Source organism: Anolis carolinensis, chromosome 2 (genome assembly GCF_035594765.1).
Source record: "Anolis carolinensis isolate JA03-04 chromosome 2, rAnoCar3.1.pri, whole genome shotgun sequence".
Taxonomy (NCBI): Eukaryota; Metazoa; Chordata; class Lepidosauria; order Squamata; family Dactyloidae; genus Anolis; species Anolis carolinensis.
Window position 1 is genome coordinate 63,090,766 of NC_085842.1, and position 21,364 is coordinate 63,112,129.

Below are 21,364 nucleotides of genomic sequence, written 5' to 3' on the forward strand. Positions count from 1 at the left end.
CTTCCTGGCTTTGGAGGGGCAGTGGGAGGCTCCCACCGCCCCTCCGAAGCTGGTAGGGGGGAGGGAAGAGCGAAGAAGCACTCATCCCCGTGGCCTGATTCCGTGCCTCAGGGATGGGTGCGCTTTCGCACTTTCCTCCCCTTCCTGGATTTGGAGGGGCGGGAGGGGGGAGAACAAAGGAGCACCCATCCCCACGGCATGGGGAAACAACAGAAGCGGCTGCAGCTCCCTCACCACTGCAGCAGTTTCAGTTGTTTTCCCACGCCTCAGGGATGGGTGCTCTTTCGCACTCCCCCCCTTCCTGGCTTCGGAGGGGCAGTGGAAGGCTCCCACCACCCCTCCAAAGCCGGGAAGGGAGGGGGAGCGAAGAAGCACTCATCCCCACGCTGTGTTTCAGTGATTGGTTTTGGGGGGGGGCAAAAATACTGCTTGCTTACACATAAAAATTGCCTAAGGCCAGCCCTGATCGTAGTGCTGCCATTCTATTCTGTTTGGGCCAGATCTCACCTGGAATACTCTGTCCAGTTCTGGACATCACAGTTAAAGAAAGATATTTAATAGTTGGAATGTACAAGATTATCCAAGGTCTGGAAACCAAACTTTATAAAGAATGGCTTAGGGAGACAGATGGCATGATGGCTACATTTAAATATCTGAAGAGATGTCATGTAGAAGATGAAGCAAGATTGTTTTTCGTTGTTCCAGAGACTGGAACATGAACCAATGGATTCAAATTACTGTACAAGAAAAGTGATTTTATTTGAACATTAGGAAGAACTTTTTTCTGGAAGAGCTGTTTGAACTGTGATTAGGAAAGTGATTTTCTCTTTGGAGACCTTTAAACAGAAATTTAACTAGCATCTTTCAGGAGTGCAGTAGTTGTGTATCCCTGTGTGGCAGTTTGGGGTTAGACGGAATGGCTCTTGTGTTCAGCACTCTACGGTTCAGCAATTCTAAATGAAGATAGAGGGAGTTGTCAGCCTGTGAGCTGATGGTACTGGACTGATGGAAGAAGAGGCTTCTTGGATTTTATTTGAAAAAAACATATTACATAAGTGTATATGAACAATGTACAGTTTGATGATGATGATGATGATGATGATGTGATAGGATAGCTTTGCTCGTTTTGTGGTTTAACTGTAGCTCAATTATTTTTATAAAGTCAGGATGGAAATCTCACTAAATGATGAAGGAGGAATATCACATGAGTCAAATGCTATTGTGAGTGTTGTAGTTACCACAAGGTAGAAAAAGGGAAGCGTGTTTTCCTTTTAGCACATGCTGATGGACTCAGTATTCAGGTGCATGTTTATGTTTTTAAGCAATTAAAAGTTTTTAAGTAATTAAAATATATATTCAGCTCCCTCGTTTCCCATCCTTTAGTTCTTGGTTCACTTGGGTGTGGCCGTGATACTTACCAAACATGCCTTCCTGTTCCTTGCGGATGTTGAGACAGCTCAAACCATCCATTGCATCCAGCTGACCTGTGACATCATTTTTGCTACTGTAATTGATGATGATAGACCCCATAGCCTTCTGGGAGTCTGCCGTAGTGGCAAGGTGAGTTTGGGTGAAGGAGGATTAGATAGATGTGGGCTTCGGAAAAGGATGGAGGTTACAGTTTAAGCAGTCTACATTGTATCTCCCTCCCTTCTCACAGGTCCTCTCTATTTCTGTTTGCCCCTGTGCCTTGCGACAATATCTCTCTCACCATCCTGCCAGCCTTTCCCTTTCCCAACGAGTACTGAAACTGGTGGGTGAGACATCTTCTCAACGGACATCCATTCCTGTGGAGTGAATTGTGACCCAAATATTGAGGACCAGTTATGACTACAGTGGTCACTAACATTTCTTCTAGCCTTTGTGGACTTTCTTGGGTTTGTGGAAAGGGAAAGGCAGATGAAGGGTGAGGGGTTAAGGGGTAGATTCCCACAGTAAAGGTGGTTAGTGTGGAACAATGGGCAATGAAGCACCAATCCTGCTAAGCTGGTGCTATGTAGCAGAGAAGAGGCATAGATATTACTATGAAGACAGAGAACTGTTGAAACACTGATTTTGACTCATTCTTATCTTGTATATTGTGAAGATTTTATGAGGGGGGAAAAAAGTATAATGCAAGGGTTATATTTATGTGCCAAAGGAGGCTTAGAAATTTCGGGATGATTTTTGTATCCACTTTCTCTGGTCTAACATTCCTGTCTAAAAGGGGGACTGGGAGCTGGCAAAGCAACTGTGTTCCTTATTTGTGGGGAATGCTGGGTCACTTGTGAGGTATAAAAAACAGTTTCTAGCTATAAACCTGCCCTTCCCATCTTTTGTATCATGACCAGTTGACTCATTGCTTTGGATAATAAAAAGAAATTGAATTGGTAATTCATTGTTTGCTCTTTTGTTGTTGTTATGTGACCTAGCAGTCAATCATGCAGCAGGTCAGAAAGAGAGTCCTGGTATTTCCACAAAGCAACCCTATTTTGCTATGTAGGTCATGTGTTCTGGGTTGCAAATGTTGTTGTATACACAAACCTCAGCTGCAATAAATGCCAAAGAACAATTTCAACTAGGAATCATAGAGACCCATAAGAGCCATCCACTTCACTACCCTACAAAATTGAAATTATCTTCTCCTAATCCCTCATTTCCAAATAAGCATTTTTCATGCATCTTCCACTGTATACACACAAAGTTCATTCCGTCCATCAAGTCTGCAATAAGTACTGGATTTTCTACTGCATTTGTTCTTTTTTTACTGCATAGACATAGACCTTCATAAAATTATCAAGGTTTGTGTAGTTTTTTTATGGTGGATGTGGGGGTTCTGTCTATTTTGGTTTTAAGATTAATGGAAGAGTCTTGCATAATACCTGTTTTGCATAATAGCTGCAAGCCTGCTGCAAATGAAGGAAATCCACTGCTAAAAAATACCCATGAGAAGTCCAACAACCTCTGTTTAAAAACTTCCAAGGAGAGAAGAGTCCATGACCCTGCAAAGCAGTCTGTTCCCAAGCTGAACAACTCTCTTCACCAGGAAATTTTTGATATTTAGTGGAAATCACCTTTCTTGGAATCTATATCCATTGGCTTGGGTCCTATCCTGTGGAACAGCAGAAAAGAAGCTAACTCCCAACCTGAAATCTCAGGGATTTGAAGGTGGTCATGTCCTCTTCAATCTTTTTACAGTTTTGTTTCAAAACTCAACTTCCCAGTTAGAAGGCTTTCCTGAACTGAAATGTAAATATTCCATGGAGCTTTTGCGAAGGAAACAGTGTGAAGAACATGAGCAAACCAATCAATTTCCCCCCATTTTCAGACTAGAAGTTTTTTTCTTGGAAAAACGTATGCCCCTGTTCTTAGCACAAAGATTTGTACAATTCTCACTGTACTTATAGCAATAGAATCATTCCCCTAGCAATGTAAAGTTGTATGATGAATCTGTATCACAAAAGTAACTTTAGCACACCTCAGTTTATAGCAATGGTCATGTGAACCAGAAGGAAGATTTCTAGGACTTTTTCAGGCAGCATTGCAAGGAACAAGCATACTTCAGAAAATAAACCTTTTCTATAAACCCTACAAGGAGATTTGTGATAACACAGGAATACAACCTATTCCACTCACAACTATTTATGTGAATACTTCCGTCCACATGGGGAACTTGATATTATCCAGTTTGCTGTGAGGGAAGCAGTTGCTTCTTTTCTTCTAGCCTTGCTGAAGCTGAGAACTGGCACTAGGGGTGAAGGGAATTCAGACAGGACAGTCCATGCAGGTTCTGAACTTCTGGTACTTGCCAGCATTTAATACATATTTAAATATCTTGTAGTTTTATCCAGCCCTTCGTATAGGGCTTAAAATTTTTCTGGGGCAGTCTGTCTCTGACTAAGCTTGGCCTTTGGGGTATCTATGAAATGAGTTTCAAATAAATTAGAAAAAATGCCGAGGTAAGGAAAAGCAACCCTCACAGGATTTGCACATAATGCTGCTTTGGCTATCACACATATATTTGCCCTGGGTGGACTTTTGTTTGAACTGCGTGGTGATAGCAGCCTTTCTTAACTATGTCTTTGGTGAAGCTGGCTGTGGGCCTATGACTATTTTTGCCACAGGGCAAAGAAGGAGAAAAGCTATCTCACCATCCGTTTCCTCTGCAGCTTTCTGTTCTTTTTCTTCCCTCTTATGTTTGTTGAATGCAAGCAGCGTTTGACCTCAATCTGTCTACTTGGATTAGATTCCCAAGATGCGTCTCTCCTGCCTCACCACACATGGAATTCTGTCACAGCTGGGAAGTCCTCGTTTTCCTCATTGCCACATATAAACTGTGCAATAGAAGTCCCTGCTGTTACAAGCAGAGTCTGTACTTGAAGATGGATGGCAGTGACAAAAGAAAATGGATTGGAACTGAAGGAGGTCACTCATATTTTATGGACCTATGCAAATTATGAATTGTCTGTTGCAAAGACCAGTGTTACAATGAGAAGAAGTAGCAGAACAATTAAATAAAGCAAAAAGAACAAGTGTCAGAAAGATCATTTGTCAGGCTGATTTCCCTGTGCATTTTGAACCAGTGTGTTCTGGCTAGGGTGTCCTACTATGGTGTAGTGGTCAGATCCAGGTTCAAAGCCATGTGATGCCTTAATCATGGGTAGTCTTGGGGCACTCACCCCCTTTCAACCAAACTTCACAGACTTGTTTACCACATCTAGGTAGACAGCAACATCACAGGGCTTAATAACATCATCCACAACATTGTAACCCCCCCCCCCCCCCCCGGGCAAACTATAGTGAACAAACAGGACAGTCTCTGCATGCGGATAAGTGAACACATTTTGGACCTTTCAAATTGGAATACACAAAAACCAGCTGCAGACACTTTGACTTTCTTGGGCATTTTATAGACTTCCAAGGCAAAAAAAATCAGATTTGGAAAGAGAAACAGCTGTGTTAGGGTTCTCTACTATCTTCTCTTTTTCTCAAGGAGGTCAAGGAAGTGATTTGAACAAAGACAACGATTTCTTGGCTTATATTACACATATTAAAACACTAGTTGATATCCCAACTAAGAGTTCTCATGCCTGCTTTATTGCAGCACTTTACTAGTCCAATACCCATGTCAATAGACTAGATTCAGAACCTCTTGCATTATTCATATGTTTCCCTGCTTATCTTTGCATGTATGCAAAACCTGTCCCCCATTTTTGTCCTCATATAATTTTCAGTTTATCACTATCAACGGCTAAGCTGATCTGATCTCTTTAGTTATTCTTTGTGGCCATTGCGTAGACTGAACTAGTCATTCCAAACCAGTAACCAGGCTCTCTGGGGATTATGAGAGTTGTATTCCTGTAAAAGTAATTTTTCCAAATTCCAGCTACCTTGTGCTCCTTGGGGAAAATGTGGGATCTCCATCAAACATTATTCTGGGTAATAAGCACATAGATAATATACTTCTATTTAATGCCAAAGACATTCTGCAAACAGGTTCATCCTCAGTGGTATAAGACTAGGGAAGAAAAGAATATCAGAATATACTTGATGAATGGTCGAAAAAATTATTTTCCCAGGTGTCAGGAAACACCTATTAAGATAATTCCCCTGTGTTGTGAATTTTTGCAGGTAAGAATGTTTCTGAAAAAGAAACCCCACAAGGGTGTTTTTGTACAGGAATTCACATTTTGTTCCCCATCACTGTGATAGCAGCCTTTCTTAACTATGTACTGTACCCAAAACTGGCCCTATGATTAGACAAGATGAAATGATTGCTTCAAGTAGCAAAGACTGAGAGGCAGAGGTAACAGCTCCCCAGAAGATAGAGAAGATTTTGTGGCACAAAATCTATCCTGGGCCACCTAAACTAGCCTGCTGCCCTGAGGTGCATTGGAAGAAGTTTTCCATTGCCCGCACTAAAGTCAGGTGTAATTGCTTGTGCAGACAGCTGACATGGTCTTCTTCACTTCAGGCAGTTGACTTCCAACTCCCATCATAACAATTGATGCCTGAGGTTATATTCCAATTTGCCTGGAAGGCATCAGATTTAAGAAGAATGTTGTAGCATGATGTTGTGGTGGTTTTGGTCTTTTGCAGAGGAGCCAGAAGGTTAATAAATGAATCTCTATCAACCTGTTACCTTCTCCACAAATGCACACCTGCAATACACAGGTATCTAGCTCCTCAGTCAGAAATTCTTTCATTTAAGTCTGATGATATGAGAAAAACTGCCATCAGGATAGAGGTCAAATGCCAGTGCAGAAAAAGTCAATGAGTCAGATGCAGATGCAAAATGAAACCGCTGCCTTCCATGTCAGAATAAGTAGCACAAAATGTAGCTTCGGGTAAAAATCCAATAGACACCAATTAAATGCATGACTTGGTTCCTGTTGCTGCTGCTGCTTGTGGCGCCTTGCTGGTGGCGCTGGCTGCGTTTGACTGGTTGTAGTTGGAGCGACAGAGACGTTGTGCAGATCTCATGCTGTTGCCTAACGTGCCAAGCCTTTCTGCAGCCTTTTGGCCTCTATGCTGTCCATAGTTAAGTGCTGCTTTACTACCAGCAATAAGGAGGAGCTAGATATCAGTTGTCTGATTGCATCTGAAAACTGGGAGGTAGCATGACTAAATTAAGCAGACTTGGGTTTAAGTAGCATTGTTTGGGATTATGTTGTATATCTTTACTTAGGGTTATTTTATTTTATTTTCTGCATATACTGTCCCTATGCACCTCTTTGATATTCTAATTTATAGGTTACTAGCTGTGCCCGGCCACGCGTTGCTGTGGCAAAGTGGTGGTGATATTGGTTAAAAATTGTTGTGGAATTTTTATTTGATGTTATTTGTATTTTAAAATTAATTTTATTGTAACTTATCTTTTTATGTATTATATTTTATTATTTTTCTTTTATTATTTTTAGTTATTTTGTGTTATTATAGTATTTTATTGTATCAATTTTTTAGTGTTTTTAATTATTTTTAGTGTTTTTATTATTTTTATTGTATTTGTATGTATTTTATTTTTATTGTTTTATTATTTGTTTTTTATTATTTGTATGTATGATGTTTTATTATTTTATTATATTATTTTTATTTATGTTTTTTAAATTGTATTATTGTATTTTAGTTTTTATGTATTTTTTTTTGTATTTATTTTATTATTTTTGTTTGTCTTTGTATTGGGTTGCTCTGAGTTCTTTGGTCTGCCTGGTCATGTTCGAAATGTATTCTCTCCTGATGTTTTGCCTGCATGTATGGCAGGCATCCTCAGAGGTTGTGAAATGTGTTGTAACGAAAGCAAGTGGGGTTTATATATCTGTGGAATTACCAGGGTGGAAGAAAGAACTGCTTTAGGCAAGTGTGAATGTTGGAATTGGCATTGAATAGCCTTGTAGCTTCAAAGCCTGGATAGTTCCTGCCTGCCTGGAATGAACAAAATGTGTTACTTTTCAAACTCCACCATTACCGCCTAAAAGCCTCAGTGTGTTAGAACCCACGCCACCATTACTGTAGAAATGCATCATTTTGATCCCCAGACGGCCCAGGAAGGGCTGCGTGGTGGTTTCTGGAAGTATTTGAAGGACGACTCCCACAATCCAAATCCAGCCTCATTGTCCACAGTAGCCAGTTAGGGATTATGGGAGTTGTTGTTCACCCTATGTCCTTTTAGCCATGTACCTGATGAAAATGTTTTTAAAGCTTGAAAATGTGAAAGCTTTTCTTCACCCTTTTTTCCTGTGCCTGGGATGTGGCTGTTTGAGGGTATTGTCTTCCTCATTAGCATCAAGCAATCCACCCTTGCTGATGGTTGGGTTGGTCACACACAGCTCCCTTTCATGCAAGCCTGTTTTCCAAGGGTGGGGGCTGCTCGGCACATGCGCACATGGCAGTTTTCCTTTTTTTGGGGATTTTGAGGGACTTCCAGTTTGAATTATTTTTTTTGTTTTGCTGTCTAAACACAGCGGGGAGGACCATGTCTTTTGTGGCCAAGTTTCATGGGTTTGGGGTGTGTAGTTTCAATGTTTGAATTAAAGTAGAAATTGTCAGAACATTTTTATATATATAGAAGATTGTGTTGAGGCAGGAAGTTGTCTAATGGATTTCTACACAGGGTGCATCTACACTGTAGAATTAGTGCAGTGTGATACCACTTTCAATGTTATGGAATCCTGTGATTTGAAGTTTGGTGAGATATCAACAAGTCTTGGCAAGGAACGTTAAAATCTGTGTAAAACTACAACTCTCATGATTCCATACTATGAGTGATGGCCGTTAAATTGGTATCAAACTGCACTAATTCTACAGTGTAGATGCACCCACAGTTTCTTTAGATAATTCTCATTAGCAATTTGCATAAAAGCACTTCTCCCCTCATTTCCCCAATCGAACAGTGGTGGAGTGAAATCATATTCTTGTCCAATATCCAACCTCTATGCATCCAACTTGACAGAGCCTTATGTAAATAGCTTCTCGGTGCAGCTAAAAATCATGTGTCACCCAATTGTGCTATGTGTAGACACAATAGTAGAGGACACAATCCTGTAGTTCTTCTACATATTATGTACCTGTGGTAGTGTCAGAACCAATAATAGATTCAAGTCTAACCCCCACCCCCACCCCAAATAGGATTTGTTTGTTTTTAACATTTCCTTGTTACTGTAGAGGGCGAAAAAGACTTTGGAAATGCATTTGGGTGATCATATCTCCTTTTAAATCTTTTTTTTCTTATTTCTTTCATAGATGACTTCAAAAACATGGGAAGTAAATACATAGTGTAAAGTGGGACTTTTTACAAAGTAACAATATTGGTAGTGGGCAACTTAGGTGAGGTTGGGAGCTGCTTTGCAATGACTTACACAGTAATCATTTTAAAGTAATTTATCAAACCTTTGAATAACATATCTCAATATCCCAGATAACACATTACATGACATGAGTAATGCTGAGAGAGTTTTTGTTTCTCTTGGCAATTTCACATGTCAGTATTTGGTATAGGTAACAGAGCTATGTCCAAGACAAGGAGACTGGATAGTCAAGGACAGTCTCAACAGAGCAAGGTGACTGCACCTTTGGGTCCTCCATATTAGACAGCAAAAAATACCTTAGGAAACCCTGCTAAATGTGGAAGAGTGTGTAAGGGACTACAAATGTCTAAGGCTCCTTCAGGCAGGGGGAATCTTTTTATCCCACCCGCTGCCCCAAATTTGTAAAGAACTAATATTGACTGACACCAATTTGAAAAGATGCAACCACCAAAGACTCGGGGAGGAGACCTTTTCCTGTGTTTTTCTTTCTTTCTTCTTATTCACTTTAGATGGTAGTGTAACTTGGTTTAGAATATATGCGACAGAGGCTTGGATGTTGAAAGAACAATAACAAGTTTATTCAGGCACAGACTTGGTGGTTAAAAAAGATGTTTCACTTAGAGATATTCTTATTAACAGTTACAATACTAGAATGAGATGAATCAAACTCTCTAAAGTATCACTTCTTTTACTGAAAGTAGTTAAAACCTATTCCTCTGCTCCTTTCTAACTGTTACTTCAATGGATCTCTGTGAGTCCAGCTGGGATTGGTTCCTAAAGTCTGAAACCTGGACTATCCAGTGACTTCAAACCACAGTCACCCCTGTGATATACTATCACAGATTCTCTGTGCCTTTCCGGGACACAGACTACATTAAATAAGTCACCAAACTTATTTAAAACTGACTCAAAATGAACAATTGAGTCTCCTTGATCCCATCAACCTGGAATCAATCTTCCCTATGCCTCATCAGAGCACAGACGGAACTCTTTTTAAAACATTCCCTCCTTTTTCATCCAGCGAGCTCCACCCCTTTCTTGCTAGCTTCAAATAGTTAAATTTTTACAGAAGCAGCTACGTTTCTATGGCAACCAGCCTCAGAACACTGAGGTGGTTACTCCCTTCATGTAATAACTATAATACTTACCCTTTTAAACATAAACACACAATTAAACATAACATCTGTAAACCAAATATCATACTTCATTACAGAGTGAATTCCCAATAAAATAACATTAAGACCATGTTTTGCTCCTTCGTTCCAGATGACAGTCCCCAAGTTAGAAACGGGTTAAATATAGGCAAAGTGAGGCAGGATCTCCAAAGGGTCCACACAAAGAAAGAAGGAGTATACTCTGGTTTCTCTTCAGATCTTATAAATCTTTCACCTTTTACAAAGAAAGAAGGAGAATCTCCAAAAGAGAAAATATGCACCTACAGAGAAAGAGGCAGGATCTCCAAAAACCAGTGAGAGAAATTGAGTGAGGGAAGGAGGGAGGGAGAGGGAGAGGGAAAGAGAGAGAGATTACAAGAAGTAGACAGACTATATTGAATAGGAGTTTGTTGTTCTTGTGTGCCTTCAGGTCAATTCTTATTCCTAACATTAATGGCAACCATATCATGGGGTTTTCTGGAGCTGAGAATATATGCCTCACCCAAGGTGACCCAGTGGGTTTCCATGGCTAAATGAGAAACCAACCCCTGGTTTCCAGAGTCGCAGTCCAACACTCAAGCCACTGCACAAGACCATAGGAGACCACCTCAATTTAAGTTTACACCATTTGGTCATTCTTTTGTGTTCTTTTATGCTTTCTTCCTCTCATTTTCACTTCTTCCCCGCCTCCCACTCTCTGGGGAAGAAGGGATAAGAAATGGCATGTCATTCAGGCAAGATAAATTTTGATAACCATTTTGATAACATATGGAGCCCATTTTTCTGCATTGGAGATCAGCTAAAGGAGAGCCTTGGGATCACTCTCTGCAATGACAGGCTTCAAACTTGAACAGGTTGACCACATCTGGGAGGGGAAGAAGACACAAGTGGATATGGATTTAAATAAAATTAGCATCTCCTAATTTGTATGTATGGATGCCAATTTAAAAATAATTATGATCATTTAAATAGAAATGCAATCCCTTCACTATAGTGGGAAAACTGCAACCAGGTGATGAAATATACATACATGCTAAGCCTCTTGTCCAGATGTTTGCTGATTTATTGCTATGTACCTTCAAATTGACTCTGACTACTAAGGCTTCATGTGGAAAAGCAATAGACTTTTGGGGATTTCTGTTTCTCATTGATTTTGTTTGCTTAAAAATGCTCCTGCTCATATATTCCCTCTAATAAAGCTTTGCCAAACATCTTTGTTTGGGCCTATACTGGTTTCAGCAATGCCACCAAAAGTATATTTCTTTCTATTATGAGGTCTTCAAACTGGGGAGAAAACCTGCAAACAATTAAATTAGATGACCTCCCTGTTGTATGTAAATGACAGGTAATTACAGGAAATCTGCAGTGGGAGGAGAAAAGAATATTGTTAAGAGTTATCTGTCCTGCTCACTTCAAAGGATCAGTCTGAACGCAGATCAGAGATAACTGCTCTCAAATCCAATCTTTATTGAAGAATACATGACTTTGGAAAAGTCAGGAATGACCCAATGTTTACATACAACTATTTTTATAACTTTTGATGCTACGTAACACCACACGTAAATATCATCATCAAGTCCCACCCCCAATATCACATTACTACCATTTTCACACACTAGACCAATTATAATTGTTTATACTTTCGGCCCCAAGTTCCCAGGCATATTCTATCTTCTTCTGCCAGGTGCTCCTGGGATTGTTTATGTTATGACTCCCAGTTACAGGGCTGAATTACCAAAGCCCTGTAACTGGGTTCCATGACATGGTGCCCTCCTTTTCTTCGTCCTCCTCTTCGGTTCTTCTTTCATCACAAGTCTGAAACAAAACAATAATTCTATGTGTCCATTTTGTCCAAAGTACCCATATATTTTTTCAGTAAGCTACGATGGAATACAGGGTGTATTTTCCCTAAACTTTTTGGCAATGCCAACTGGAAAGTCACCTCGTTGATAACACCCTGTATTCTAAATGGTCCAATATATTTAGGGCCCAACTTTTTCGAAGGTAGCCCCAGTTTGATGTTTTGGGTACTTAGCCACACTAAATCTCCTTTCTCCAATTTATCACCTTCCACCCTCTTTCTGTCTGCGAATACTTTATACTTTTTATGTGCTTCTTTTAAGGATGCAGTCACTTGACTCCAGCATTCCATCATTTGCGCTTTCCATTTCCCTGCCTCTGTTCCCTCATTCTCTGTCCATCTTGGCAGCTGGGGCAGAGGCTGTATTTCATACCCGTAAACTACTTCAAAGGGGGTTTTATTTGTTGCTGAATGTATAGTCGAATTAAAAGCTAGTTCTGCAAAAGCCAACCACCGAGACCAGTCATTTTGTCTCATGTTAGAGTACATTCGAAGGAACTGCCCAAGTGTCTGCTGAGTACGTTCTACCGCCCCATTTGTCATGGGGTGAAAAGCAGAACTTAAACTCCTTTCTGCTCCTAGCATTTCCAGGAATTTTTCCCAAAATTTTGCTGTGAATTGTACTCCTCTGTCACTGACCACTCTACTGGGACATCCATGCAGTTTGTAAATGTGGTTTATGTACAATTCAGCTAGTTTCTCGGCTGATGGTAGTTTCGTCAGTGCTATAAAGTGGGCCTGTTTAGAAAACAGGTCCAATACTGTCCAAATATAACGATGTCCTTTGCTAACCGGTAGTTCCCCCACAAAGTCCATAGCTACACATTCCCAAGGTCTGGTAGGTTCTGCTACTGTTTGTAATAATCCCATTGGCTTCCCTCCTCTTGATTTATTTCTGGCACAATCATCACATTGAACAACATGATTTTTTATGTCCTTCCTCATCCCTGGCCACCAGCAATGTTTTGCTATTGCTTTTGTTGTTTTTGTAATTCCCGTATGACCAGCGCTCTGGTTATTGTGAAAACGATGCAAAATCTTGATCCTTAATGTTGCTGGGATATACAGTTTCTTGTTCACAAACCAAAATCCCCCCTTCTGCTCCCCCTGTTCTGCATTGGATGCGATCCACTGGTCTCCTTCATAAGACTGTTTCAGCTCGTTTCCCCAATTATCTTTTCCGTCGAGTTCAACCATAGCAGTGTTCTCCTTTTGGGTTTGTGCTCTTGTTCTGACAGCTAAGCCCCATTGTTTATCAGAGAATATTGTTCCCTCTTTTGCTGTGGGTATTCCTTCGTGTTGAGGCATGCGTGAAAGAGCATCTGCCAAGACATTCTGCTTCCCTTGAAAAAACTTTAATTGGAAATCGAACCTGCTGAAGTATTGTGCCCATCTAATCTGTTTGGGGGACAATTTTCGAGGGGACTTTAAATACTGGAGGTTCTTATGGTCAGACCAAATTTCAAATGGGATTCCGCTTCCTTCGAGAAAGTGTCGCCAGCATTCTAAGGCTTTTAATATGGCTAGTGCCTCTTTTTCCCATATCGGCCAACATTTTTCAGTTTCGCTGAACTTCCGGGACAAATATCCACAGGGTTTTAAGTTCCCATTTTGATCCTTTTGCAATAGTACTGCCCCATACGCACAGTCTGAGGCATCGCAATGGATTATGAAAGGGCTCCTGATATCGGGGTGTTTTAGAATGGGTCCTTCTGTGAAGCATTCTTTTAGGGTTTCAAAGGCCTTTTGGCATTCTGGCGTCCAACTTAGTTTGGCGCCAGGAGCTTTTACTTTTGCTGTCTCTCCTTTCCCTTTTGTTTTTAAAAGTTCAGTAAGGGGTGCGGTTATTTGCGCGAAGCCTTTTATGAAGGATCTATAAAAATTTGCAAACCCCAGAAACGATTGCAATTGCCTCCTTGTTTGGGGCACTCCCCATTCTTTTACATCTGATACTTTAGCTGGGTCCATAGCTAACCCTTCTGGAGATATCCGATACCCCAGAAAGTCAATTTGAGTTTTATTAAATTCACATTTGGACAGTTTTGCGTACAGCTTTGCTTCTCTTAGTCTCTGCAAAACTTCCCGGACCAATTTCACGTGCTTTTCCTTATCTTCAGTCACAATCAAGATATCATCAAGAAATATGAATACCCCTCTGTACAACAATGGGTGCAGTATTTCATTTATAAGCTGCATAAAGCACCTGCCTCCATTTTTTAATCCGAAAGGCAAAATTTTATATTCAAAATGGCCGAATGCGCAGGAAAATGCAGTTTTCCAAGTATCCTCCGGTTTGATCCTTAATTTATGATATGCTTCAATTAAATCAAGTTTAGTAAATATGCTCCCTTTTTTCAATACGGTAATTAAATCCTTTACTAAGGGCATAGGGTATTTATTGTCCTTAGTAATTGCATTTAAATTTCGATAATCAATGCACAATCTTAGGGAGTTGTCTTTCTTTCTCCTGAATAACACTGGGGCCCCGAGAGGAGAATTGGATGGCTTAATGAAGCCCCGCGCCAGGTTTTTATCAATGTATTTCCTCAATTCCTCCTTCTCCTGCACAGACATGGGATACACTTTTGGTTTTGGTAAGTTTGCTCCGGGGGTTATTTCAATTTCTACTTCTATATTCCTTTTGGGAGGTAATTTACTTGCCTCTTTCTGATTGAACACATCCACAAAGTCTCTGTATTCAGGTGGCAATAGCTGTGGGTCTATTTCACCTTCTTCATCTCCCTCGTCCTCCTCTTCTGCAATCTTGCTTATCTCCCATTGCGTCTGCTGTTCTTTAAATGCTAGGCTCTTTCCTCTCCAATCTACTTCGGGATTTGCCTGTTCGAGCCATGGTATCCCTAATATTACGTGGTATGTGGCAATAGGGGCTATCACAAAGGATATTCTTCCTTCCCATTTGCCTATTTTACATGGGACCTCCCGTATTTCCTTTGTAGATACTTCCCCAGTAGCAACTGATCCGTCTAGCTGCGAAAACGCAATTGGGGAGTCAAGCGCCATCTGCTGGCATTTCAACGCTCCTGCTAACTCTGGAGTTATAATATTCCTGGAACAACCACAATCCACAAATGCCTTGCAGGTGGCCCGATTCTCTAGCCCCGAGAGGCAGATTGGCACTACTATCATGCGTTTGTCCCGACTCACCAATTTTTCTGAAGATTCTGGGGCTTGCACCTCCTCCTCCGCACGCCTCCCGGTTGCTGGCTTGGGCTTTGGGGGTTTTGGCGGCTCCCCCTTCCGTGCCCAGCATTCTGCTGCTCGATGGCCCGTCTTCCCACATACAAAGCATCCCGGTTTAGGTTTGTTGTCGTCTCCTCTGGAGGGAATCCCCGGCCTCCCTCCGGGTCTTTCCTGCTTCCTCGTTTCTCCTCGACCTCTCGCCACCGGTCTTTGCTGGCCGCCGCTGCTCCTGAAGCGCTTTACTTGGGCCAGGGTGGATTCAACGCGCCCCGCTAGTTGAATCCATCCCTGGAGCGTTTCGGGGTCATCTCTGTGTGCTGCCCAGCTGAAAATCTCGGGGCGTAGTCCCTCTTTAAATAATTCCACTTTGGTCACTTCAGACCACTCTGGTACCCTTTCCGCGAGGTGGAGGAATTCCTCCGCGTACTCGGGCACCGTTTTGTCCCTCTGCTTTATTCCTTTCAGCTGGTCTCGAGCCCTCAATTGCTCTAGCCGGTCTCTGAACCGGTTTTCCAGTGCGGCGAGGAAGCGGGGCACTGACCTCAGGCATGGGTCGCGTCTGGCATGTAGTTGCACATACCAGCTGGCTGCTCCTCGCTTTAGTGTGTTGCCGATGGCTCGAACCCTGCTTGCTTCGGAGGGGAATGTGTGTGCATTGTCTTCCATGTATCCTCTGATGCTAATTAGAAAAAAGTTCAGTTCAGCTGATTCCCCTCCGTATTCTAGTTTGAGATCTTCCCTCCTTGGCATCCATTCTGCGGCCCGTTGATGCTGTCTGGGAGGCATGGGGAAGGGTTGCATCGGGTTTCCTCGGACGGCCCCTTGGAACACGCCGCGCCCCACTCCGGTGGTCATTCTGCGCGGCTCCCGAAATTCTGCCGCCGCTGTCGGCCCTTCCACCCATCCGCATACTGGCCTCGCTGTAGCCCCCGCATCTCGCCTTTCCTCGTCGTACGGCACATCCTCCTCCTCTTCCTGGATCTCCTGCTCCTCTCCGCCTTCGTCTGCTAATTCACTGGACCCGATCCCTGGCCCCAGTGGTCTTTCCACCCCGACGCCCATCCGGGGGGTTGGGAGCTCTGTTGGAGATGGCGGCCTCAGAGTTCCCAGAGCTCGCTGGCGCTCCACTTCGCGTGCCATTCTGTCTCTGAACTCCAGCTCCTGCCAATATTCCTCGTCTCCCTCGTCCCTCGCTGCCACGGGACTCTGCGTTGATGCTCGCTGGCCCCTCTGGCTCCAATCTCCTTCTTTACTTGGCTCTCTCTCGGCGCCATATCGGATGGGCTCCTTTTGGAGGTTCTCTTCCAATAGTGGCACCAACCTCCCCACGGTTTCCGACAGCCTGGATAAATTTGTTTCCAGGATGGATAACCGCAGGGCCACGGTCTCCGGCATGCTTCCTCCAGATCCCCAACTGGTTTCTGCCGCCGCCGGAACGCCTCTTCCCCCTCTGGGAATCCTCTGGGTCACGCCGTCCGGCTTGGGGTACCCCGTAGAGGAAGCTATGGCTTGCAATGTCTCTTCTGCCAACGGCCGAGCTCCCAGCGAAGGCCCCTTTGCTCCGTCATGGCTTTGATCTCCTTCCCTGCTCATTATCACTTCACTGCAAATTTGCAGGAGGGTGAGAACGGGATTCCTGACTTAATTGTCCTGCTCACTTCAAAGGATCAGTCTGAACGCAGATCAGAGATAACTGCTCTCAAATCCAATCTTTATTGAAGAATACATGACTTTGGAAAAGTCAGGAATGACCCAATGTTTACATACAACTATTTTTATAACTTTTGATGCTACGTAACACCACACGTAAATATCATCATCAAGTCCCACCCCCAATATCACATTACTACCATTTTCACACACTAGACCAATTATAATTGTTTATACTTTCGGCCCCAAGTTCCCAGGCATATTCTATCTTCTTCTGCCAGGTGCTCCTGGGATTGTTTATGTTATGACTCCCAGTTACAGGGCTGAATTACCAAAGCCCTGTAACTGGGTTCCATGACAGTTATCCCTTTGGCTCTAGAGAGCTTGCATTTTAATATTTCTAATTGAGACTCTATTTGAAGAAGCTTCAACCAACAGGAGTGTAGTTAGTGTATTAGTTTAATGGTGAAGGTACTAAAAGAGCCTTTAATTAGCCGAGCTTTACATGCATTTACATTTCACAAGTGTGAACTGGGACACGTGTGGCCAAACAACATCTGAGTGTGGTCAAGGAAGCAAACATTATTAATAAGGAAAAGCACAAAAGCTAGGAGAGGCTACAGCAGTTTGCTTTTGCCTGAGCCTACTGGAAAGGAAAGAATTTGCCTCTTCCTTTCCTCCTCAACCTCCTACGGGGTGCAAATGCATTTTTCAGTTTAAACTGACTTTGCCACAATAGAAATAAGCAGGTGAAAGGGAGAAAGTGGAAGAAGAGAGAGACGGAGACGTTTTAAAAGCTATTTAAAAGGTGGGAAGACATAATTAATCGGGACTATATCTAACAAACAAAGACATCTGGAAGGTATGCAGATGTTTGCCCTAGGTTTTTTGAAGATTTAACAATAATGATTTTTATGTGTACTGTACTTACTAAGATCCACATGTTGTGTTTCAGTAAATAATTTGATGTCGTGGCAATGAACCCAATGTTTGTATCTCTAAAGAGCCCTTTACTAGCATGAATATGATAAGTTGCTGAAATTTGCATAATTCAGATGATAATGCTACAGAAATGCAAGATTGTTTCTTATGGACATTGCTATGAAATATACCATCCTGATGTGTGAAGGTAAAGAGAGACATTTTCTCTTGTATTTCATATAAAAGAGAATGCTCTTCTGAAACACAGATAGAAGAAATGTGCTGCCATTGTCTAAAAGAAAGTAAAAGAAGTTTTGGTGGTTAGTCAGAAAAATATTTTATATTAATATTTTTAAAAATTGGATCTAGTTAGTGGAGTGCTGAACTTGATACTTTCCCTATGTTTTTGACTACAGCTCCCATCATCCTATTTCTCTAAGACCCATAATCCCTGACGGATGTGTATGAGTCTCTCAACGTATATATAGAGGTCCCCCAACTTGTATATTGAATCAACACAGATTTAAACAGGAGATAAACTTAATTCCTATTAAAATTGTTTCCCCCTTCTGAAAGTTAGCATGATTTCTGCTATGGGTTTATTAATATTGGAACATATAGGACTGGTTTAGCATAAAAATGGGATGAGACAAATTTCTTGTTTCCCCCAGTGCTCACAATGAGTGCTAGATTGATTATGTCTTTCACATACTTCCTGAAAGTAAAAATAGTTTTTCCTATAAGCAAAAATAGTTTCTTACATTTTCAGTAAGAAAGTGAGCATAAAGAACAAAGTGGAATAGGAACTATGCAAAGTATGATGAAGGAATCAAGAAACATTGCATTTGGGAAAAAGAATTTAGATTAACATTTCATCAAGAACATGAGGAGACTGAAAGCAAATGCTGTGTAAAGGCCTGAACACTGGACTATGAGTCTGGAGACCAGGGTATGAATCTCGCTCAACCATGGAAATCTACTGCGTGATCTTGAGTAAGTCACCTAGATGAACCAATGGCATATCCTGTCTGAATGATACTTGCTAAGAAATCTCAATGATGGCTCCAGCTTATGGTCACCATATGTCCAAAATAACACAAGGCCATGCCTCCATAGCTGCATAGGCTTAGCCTTGCATGAGGCCAAGGATCCATATAGTGGCCAGGCACCAATGGGAAATGCATCCAGCCATCAGTCTTCAACCTTCCAAGCAACATTTCTTAGAGCAGGGCTTCCTCAACTTTTTCCACTCTGCTTTTTCTTTCTGCTTTTTCTTTCTGCTTGAGAAATGTTTTTGTGGCCCTTTCCTTCTGAGAATTTTTTACGTGACTCTGGGTATATATGGGTATATGAAATAGATATAAAAATGAAACCTTTATTGATAATCAATCAGCATTTGCAAGGCTTGCTAAAGAAGGCTGATTTTATATGAATACATCTGAAACAATTTGTGCAGAGTCTACTGTAAACTCTTCAAATTGCTCCTAAAAGATTCATGTAAATGTCTAGGCAGCATTCAGAAAATTTTTTGTTGTTGTCAATTTTTTTGCAACCCAATGTTGAGCTTTTGGGGTTGGGACCTACAGTTTTATAAGCATTGCCCTAGAGTAACAATCTGTAATCTGTGTAGCTGCCAGCCACTGTGTGGGTTCCTTTGTACATGGGAGCAAGTCAAGTCATCTAGAGATCCTTTACAGTATTTCCCTTGCCGGTTGACCAAGGTGAGGTCTTCACTCCATGACACCTACCTTAGCTGCTGATTCACTGGTCTCTGTATAAAACCCACAAAAACTATGTGTAAGTCTCTAAGAGGGAAGCAAGAGCTAAGTCAGGTGGTAGATAAGGCAATGTTCTGGCTAAGCATCGTTGAAGATGTAATCCAAAAGGTCACTTTGCCAGCAGTGCATATGCCTCTATGAGTTATTCTTCTTTGATGTAGGTAAAGCACTTACCATAAATGTTGGCTTGCTGATTCACAGAATTTCCATTATAACATTTGCTGGTTCAGGCCAATGCACTCCTGCCATGCTGACTCTACACTGATATGGGTCTCTTGACTCACATGATAATAGGAGGTACACATATTGGTGTACATATGGAAATCATACACTTAACTAACAGCCACTCCTATGCTATTGTGTCTTTTAATTCACAGAGCCTGAAATAACCTCTTGCACATAAATAAATGTCATTGGTTCGCATCAACAAATCTTTAACTACATTACATTTTACTGTAACTTGATGAAAAATAATGATATTCTTCTTGTGGTATAGATAAATCTTTCAAGCAATTTTATTTCTGCAGACAATGGCCTCATTAAATTGTGGAAGAAGAATTTCACAAGATTTAGCTACAAGTGTGTTCTGTTGTACTTTTTGATCGGTTGTGGGTGATGAGATGATGACAAGGTGGATAGAAGGAGAGTATGCTCTGCAGCACAGGTCAGAAACTTGATGCATCTATAGGCTAGGTGTGTCTTTAGTAACTGAAAGGACAAATGTTTTAGGTGCATAGATGTAATATCCTTCGGTGTAATAGCAAGGGATGAAACCTAATTATAAGGCATCAGACCCTGACTGATTTTAGAAGCTAAACAGGGTCTGATTTAGTTACCACTTCAATGGGGACCACCAAGAAACATTGAGTCCTGGAGGCTGTAGTTCAGATAAAGTCAGCCTGCACAACTTTTTTCCTCCAGGTGTTTTGGACTTCAGCTCCCAGAATTCCTGGCCATTGGAACAGCTGGTTAGAACTTTTGGGAGTTAAAGACCCAAACATCTGGAGGGTCACAGATTGTGCGAGACTGGAGTAAAGCAATGGCAAACACCCTTGAGTGTTCCTTTTCAAAGTGCGTATCTATATTGTAGAACACAGTTTGCAGAATGTATAATTAATGGAATCTGACATGACTTTAAATGCCATAGGTCAATGCTATATAATTATGTCAGTTGCAGTTTGATGAGCCTTCAGCACTCTTTGGCATAGAAAGCTAAATGCCTTGTAAAACTACGACTCCCATGATTTCATAGTTGAGCCATGGCAGTTAAAGTGGCATCAAACTGCACTAATTCTGCAGAGTAGATGGATGCACGCTAAAGAAACCTATTAAATACACGAGGTTGCTATAAATAGACAGACAACCTGAAGGCACACACAAACACTGGCAAAGTAGAGATATACTTTTCAAAAAATCAAAACTATTCTGGTAATTGATTAGGGGAGCAGGGGGCAAACTGAAACTGAAACTGAAATCAGATGCTTTTAAACAATGACTTTCCATGTAATGTCCAGCAAAAGATGACAGCAATGCAAAGAAGTGCAAGATCTGACATATTGCCAAGCCCTTCCTGAGCCTGTCACGTTCCACATCAGGTGCCTCCGTGCCCTTTGGCTCGCTTGGAGACAGCTTGGGGCAACTGCCTTGCCATGCTCTCTGGAGGCTTCTCCTTGATTAATCCCCAGGAGGCAGAACAGGCAGCCCCAGGAGCATTTTCTCTGTGGATAAATCATTTCTCTTATCTCATGTAATGTATTTAAGCAAATTAATGAAATACGGTTTTACAAAAACCCACCATCCACCCTAGAACCTTTTTAAATTATGAATTCTGCATGGCAACCGTTACCAAGAGAGTCTTCTCTGAAACTGATGTTCAAAGAACTTTACATCAAATCTTCAAACAGCTGAGGAAGGTTCAAGCTACAAAGTCGGAACATCTGTTGCCTTCCATGCATTTTTTCAGTGGAGGAGATCAGAGAGGAAGGGAAAAAAGCAGACAAAACAACCTTGGTTTTG

General features: G+C 41.6%; 1 protein-coding gene across 7 annotated transcripts in view; it reads left to right on the forward strand.

Annotated features, from left to right (window-relative positions):
- LOC100551794 (clathrin heavy chain 2) overlaps nt 1-21,364 on the forward strand; it is a 43,313-nt gene that overhangs the window by 14,230 nt on the left and 7,719 nt on the right. For 6 of the 7 annotated variants that reach the window (XM_062969806.1, XM_016991639.2, XM_062969804.1 and 3 more), the window contains exons 8-9: nt 1,384-1,560; nt 1,661-2,377. The exons of the other annotated variant lie outside the window; for it this stretch is intronic. In XM_062969806.1, coding sequence (XP_062825876.1) covers nt 1,384-1,560; nt 1,661-1,798 — 315 coding nt within the window. In that variant the 3' untranslated portion in view covers nt 1,799-2,377. Of the gene's footprint in view, nt 1-1,383; nt 1,561-1,660; nt 2,378-21,364 lie in introns of those variants that run through there. 7 annotated transcript variants of the gene reach the window in all.